The 6,000-nt window shown below is 53.4% G+C and overlaps 1 protein-coding gene across 2 annotated transcripts in view; it reads right to left on the reverse strand.

Moving 5' to 3' along the window:
- PPFIA4 (protein tyrosine phosphatase, receptor type, f polypeptide (PTPRF), interacting protein (liprin), alpha 4) overlaps positions 1–6,000 on the reverse strand; it is a 58,491-nt gene that overhangs the window by 37,494 nt on the left and 14,997 nt on the right. For both annotated transcript variants that reach the window (XM_011990500.1, XM_011990499.1), the window contains exons 3-9: positions 3,787–3,888; positions 3,189–3,353; positions 2,842–2,916; positions 2,514–2,603; positions 1,435–1,626; positions 1,013–1,159; positions 619–753 (exon numbers count right to left, since the gene is read on the reverse strand). In XM_011990500.1, the coding sequence (XP_011845890.1) occupies positions 619–753; positions 1,013–1,159; positions 1,435–1,626; positions 2,514–2,603; positions 2,842–2,916; positions 3,189–3,353; positions 3,787–3,888 (906 nt within the window). The remainder of the gene's footprint in view (positions 1–618; positions 754–1,012; positions 1,160–1,434; positions 1,627–2,513; positions 2,604–2,841; positions 2,917–3,188; positions 3,354–3,786; positions 3,889–6,000) is intronic.

The following is a 6,000-nucleotide window of genomic DNA, read 5'->3' on the forward strand; positions in this document are numbered from 1 at the left end:
CCCTGCATGTCTACATCCATGCATTTACCTGACTCTTCCGGAACCTATTATGTTTTCAGTCAGGAATTACTACTTCATAAAGTATCCATTAAATAAAATTATATTATCTTTTCTTCATCCTAAAACTGCAGGCTTCAAACAACCAGGAGCAGTCCCTAGATCTAGAAGCTTCAATTTGGCAATGAAAGATGTACTCAACCTAACTCTCATCCTTTTCCCCTTCAGGGATATATATACCATATCTCTTCTAGGGTTTCATCCTTCCAGAGATGAAATTCCTAATCTTTCTACTCCAGCCCCAAGTGAAAGAAAGTATTCACCACAACGGTGTAGAGGTTTTAAAAAAAAAAACACTTTGTATCAACATAGTTTCTTCTCCTTCAAGTACTTTTATACCCCTTCTTATGAGATTGTCACATCCCTGCAGGGTGATGAGGACAGGGATTACTCTTCCAACTGACAGGCACAAGGCAGTGTGCTCCCTGGAATCACACGGCGGGAAGCAGTTTTCTGGCTCCTGGCCCAGTGCGCCTCCTGCGCACTCCCTTCCCTGCCTGGCTCCCTGAGAGCTCAGAACATGGAGGACAGAGGCAGATCCCAGGCCCCTGGCCCACTTGCCTTGGTGAGGGCTGCAATTCTCTGGGCCAGCTCAGCCTCCACCTCTGGCAGCGTCTCTGCCTTGCGCATCGTCTGCTGCAGCTTCTGCTCTGCCACCTCCAGCAGCTCCTGCAGGTGTCGGGCCTTCTCCTCACACTAGCATGTGGGGGCGGTGAAGTGATTCAAAAGGGAGCTCTGAAGCCCCCACCCCCACCCCAGCCTCAGCAGAGAGTAGATGACAGGTCAGAAGCAGCAAGGGACAATCTTGGTTGTTGGCTGCCCGAGATGCCTGACTTCCCCTTTCAAAGGGTGACCTGCAGGACCCCAGGGGCTCCTCAGCTACCACCAGTAGGTTCACGAGGACACCTCCAGGGCTAAGTACAATGCCTATGCCCACCACACCCCGAGGAGGTACCTGGCGGTGCAGGGACTCCTTGTTGGCCAACTCATTCTCTAGCTTGTCATTGAGGTCATGGATGGATGTTGCCTCACGCTGAGCAGCCAGGTAGCGCTTCTCCAGTGTAGTAATCCGCTCTTCCATGTCCTCCTTCTGGGCCAGAGCCTGGGAGAAGACGGGAAGAGAGGGACGGTCACCAGCCTTTCCCTGCCCCTGTCTATGCCTCCCCACCCATACCTGGCTGACTGGAACCCATTAAGGGGCATGAGCTACACTCCCCTGTCAGTTTCTGGCCTTGGCCCACTCTTTCCATGACTGCCCCCCACAATGGAGCAAGGCAAGTAGGCAGGTGTTCAGTCTCATGCCCCAGAGCCCTTGCCTGGCTCTCCCTCCACACCCTCCACAATGAGGTCATGGAGCAGGCTTTCGCCCTCACACACCTCCCGGAGGTCCCGCTGATGCTTGCTGCTCAGCTCCTCCGACTTGATGAGGTCCCGGCGGGCCGTGCCCAGGTCCTCCTCGAGTTCAGTCACGGTTGCTGTCAGGGTGACCAGTCGCTCCCGGGCCTGGCTCAACTCAAAGTTCTGCTTCTCTAGGAGCTCCTGTAGCTCCTCCACCCGGCCCGCATCCTCCTCCAGGGATAGGGACAGAGAGCTCTGTGAGTCACAGAAGCATCCCACCCACCCCACTCCCCTATCCCAGGGGATGGGAGGAGGAACAGTACACCCAGAGCAGGTCACAGCTCTGTCCCCAACATCACAGCACTCCTCTGGCTACAACTGCCTCCCTCTGGGCCCCAGGAGGTCACTCCTGACAATGACCAAACACGTTGCTATCCTGTGTCTCTCTTGAAAAACAAGTTTCGGCCGGGCGCGGTGGCTCACGCCTGTAATCCCAGCACTTTGGGAGGCCGAGGTGGGCGGATCACAAGGTCAGGAGATCGAGACCATGGTGAAACCCCGTCTCTACTAAAAATACAAAAAATGAGCCGGGTGCGGTGGCGGGCGCCTGTAGTTCCAGCTACTCGGGAGGCTGAGGCAGGAGAATGGCGTGAACCCAGGAGGCGGAGCTTGCAGTGAGCCAGGATCGCGCCACTGCACTCCAAAAAAAAAAAAAAAGAAAAACAAGTTTCTAGTTTTATCTGTTATGCCAGCCTCTTGTAACCCAGAAAGGGGCATGACTGGGGAAACAAAGGCTCAGAGAGAGAAGGAATCTTGCCTGATGCTGCCACACAAGTCAAATGTCACACAAAAATACTAACACAAGTCACACAAATCTACTAACAACTCAAGTAGATTCAAGCGTACAATGTGCCCAGCATGTGTTGGGCACTAAAATAAAAATCTACAGATTTCATTGCAAACGGGGTAGGGAGAAGAAGAAAGGAGAAGGGGAAATATTGGAGAAAGCCCCAAATTTAATTCAAGCAGTTGGTCTACTGAACTAAGGCAGGGCGGGGCCTCCAACCTCCCACCTTGGGGAACACATGATCCCGGCCACACAGTTCCCCATGACCTACCTTCCACAGGCGTTTTGGCCCCAGCTCCACAGTCCCCTCCTCTTCTGCTGCTCCATCCAGCACCCCTGCCCCCTGCTGCAGGGCAGACACCTGTAGGGCACAGGTCCCAGGGCAATGAGTCAAAGAGAAGAGAACCTCCCATACATTCCAGACCCTTCCAAAGCCCCTGATTTAGTTAAAAAGTGTCTCCTATAAAGAGGTGCTGAGCCTAGCCTTGCCTAGCAGCTTCCAGCCATGGCAGGGAGAAATCCAGTGAGAAACAGAATAGGGCACAGGGGTGAACCAGCCTGGACTTCCAGGAGCTGCAGAGAGTGAGCAGGCAGCTTACCTGCTGGTGGGCACCTGCCAGCTGCTCCTCCAAGGTGGTGACTCGCTCCAGCGCTGCCCGGAGCCGCTCTCGCACCTGCTCGAGGTAAGGGGAGATGGAGGAAGAAAGGGGGACCCCACTTGAGTCAGGCTGGAAAAGCCTGGGCTTGGTCTACCATCACCGAGCACAAGGGCAGTGAAGGGCCTACTAAGAAGCACATTTGCAGGAGGGAGCCTAAAAGGAGGACCTTGAAGTTAAGACAATGTTTGGAGGGAGCCAGTATTCCCTAAATACCAGCTGCAGAAGGGATACATGGGAGGCTCCAGGGCAGCCTAGCTGGATGTGGGGGCTGGCAGGCAGGTAGGCACCTTCTCATCCAGGGCCTTGTGGTGCTCAAACAGTGACTTGAGGGCCTTCAGCACCTCCACCTCACTGGAGACTCCCGAAGGTGACTGGGCCTGGCGCTTCACCACAGTCATCCGCAGTGACCGTTCATGGCGGGACACCAGGCACTCCAGATGTTCCAGAAGCAGCTGGCAGGGAGCAAGGGAGGGTGAGAGGGAGGGCTGTAAGCATGTGCCCCAGGGGCTACAAGCAGGGTCCACGTGGTCCTCAAACAGACATGAGTACAGCCTTCCCACTGTGAAAACACTGAAATACTTCCAAATGGGCACAGAGCTGCTGCCCCAGCTGACACTACCCAAGCTGGCTGCCCCGGCCTCTCCCCAGCACCCTGAGCTTTCTGTGAACCAGCAACTACAGGTGAAGAGCCCAGCATTGGTGGTTAAATGAGGTACTCTCACCCCAGGATGGGAGACAGGAGGAGGGAAGGATGGGGCTTGAGCTAGGACTGTGCCTGGCCCCACTCTTGCCTGCTCTCTTGGTCAAGGTGTTCACAACACACCCCCATACATGCACACACACACGCACACACACACACAAACAAACAAGGTCATCCCCACTTACCCGTGTGTTATTCCGTTCTGCTTTCAACTCTGATATCTCTTCCTCCCGCTCTAGAAGCTGTTCCCGACACATGCTCAGCTCCCGGGTTAAGGTGGCAAATTCCTGAAAACCCCCAAGGCCCCTCAGTGCTTGGGGATTCACCCCCAAAGCAGTGCCTTGCACGCGCAAGTCAGCGATGGGATCCTCTCACCCATCCCCTACTTCCACTACCTCCCCCACAAAATCCCAATCCATCCACACTGCAGGTCAGTAAACCTGTAGCTAGCATGTGCTTCCTCCAGAGGGGTCCACATCTCTGGGTCTTCCATGCATTCCATGTGTTAGAATCCAAGGGAACAGAGTTGTACACAAGAGTGAGAAAGTCACTGAGTCTGCTCTGCAGACCCTTCCCCATCCAGCTACCAATATGACCAGATCACATCCTCCCTCCCACTTGGCATTTCCATTTCTCCAGGAATTCAATGACATTTTCTTTTAGAAACTGATGGAGGGGAGTTTCGCTTCTGGTTTGGTGGAGTAAAGTCCAGACAGAAACTGATGGATATGAAAGAGGAAAGAGAAGGCCCGGCACAGTGGCTCATACTTGTAATCCCAACACTTTGGGAGGCTGAGCCAGGCAGATCACCTGAGGTCAGGAGTTCGAGACCAGCCTGGCCAACATGGTGAAACCCTGTCTCGACTAAAAATACAAAAATTGGCCAGGCGTGGTGGCGCACACCTGTAATCCCAGCTACTCCAGAGGCTGAGGCAGGAGAATCACTTGAACCCGGGAAGCGGAGGTTGCAGTGAACACCACTGCACTCCAGCCTGGGCAACAGGGTGAGCCTCCATCTCAAATAAATAAATAAGGGGGAAAAGAAAGAGGTTTTGAAGATAATGTCTGCATGAGTGACCCAGGGAGCTCTTCCAGCCTTATCCCAGGGCTTTGCAAACTGCAAGTAGTTGGTGAAATAAGCAGATCAAAGGACCTACCTACATAGGAGCAAGAGAGCCTGCAGACCTGCCCAGTCAGGCTTTCTAGGAGCCCTGCTCAACCAAGCAAGGGCTGTGTCCCAGCTCCCAATGCCAAGGCACTTGCCCTGGCTTTACCAAATATCTATGTACCAAGTATCATTTCTAGAGGGATCCATTTCCACACTGTCAGCCTACCCTCCCACATCAGGACAAGCATACTGGGGTGACAGACTGCTCCCACATTCCAGGCTCATCATATCCTGTTTAGCTAAACATCACCTCCTTGCAGGGAGGTTTTCAAATGAGTGGCCCAAACTCTGTGGATGTCCGAGGTCAAAGAGCAATGCAACAGGCCTCACCCCTGTCCTAACCTGAAGCCTCCCTCACACACCAAGCATTGGTGACCAAAGGAAGAACTCCCAATCCCCTCTCATCACTCCAGACAGGACAAAAGGGGCTAGAAGGGTTGTGGGAGGGGACAAGGGACAAGAGATGCCAGAGCATGAGAAACCATGAGCCTCTGACATTATTACTCAATTACTGCCTTTCTATCAGGGCCATGGCCAAAGGTGGTCAAGGTCAAGCATCTCACACTCCAGAAGCCCAGGCCTGATGCTGCCTCATCCCTCAGCTTATGCACAAACACAGTCACACTTTCACAGGCACACACACTCAAGTACACATGCTTGTACCCAGAGACAGGGCTTGACAGCCTGCCACCTAGCCCTACACCATGACACCACCACCAAAAGGCTGGTGCTACCCCCCTCCTGGCCTCAAGCTCAGCAGCTGTCTTATCTCCCTCACCACAGGATATCTGTACCCTCCCTCCCACCTCTAACCTATCTGATACACTGCTATCTACAAATCTCCCAAAGCACAATGCTGTCTACAAACACAGGAGACAGGGCTTCCTCTGTCACCCAGGCTGGAGTGCAGTGGCTCAATTTCAACTCACTGCAGCCTGGGCTCAGGTGATCCTCCCACCTCAGCCTCACGAGTAGCTGAGACCACAGGCATTTGCCACCATGCCCAGCTAATTTTTGTTTTTTTTGTAGAGATGAGGTTTTGTCACATTGTCCAGGCTGGTCTTGAACTCCTGACCTCAAGCAATCTACCTCAGCCTCCCAAAGTGCTGGGATTACAAAGTGCACCCAGCCTACAAATACAAACTTCTTATCCTGGTTTTCAAACTTCTCTCTCATGTCATTTCCATATTCCCTAAGACCCAGTCAACCTGGATCACCTGCTGTTTCTCCA

This window comes from Mandrillus leucophaeus, unplaced genomic scaffold (genome assembly GCF_000951045.1).
Source record: "Mandrillus leucophaeus isolate KB7577 unplaced genomic scaffold, Mleu.le_1.0 Scaffold38, whole genome shotgun sequence".
NCBI lineage: Eukaryota > Metazoa > Chordata > Mammalia > Primates > Cercopithecidae > Mandrillus > Mandrillus leucophaeus.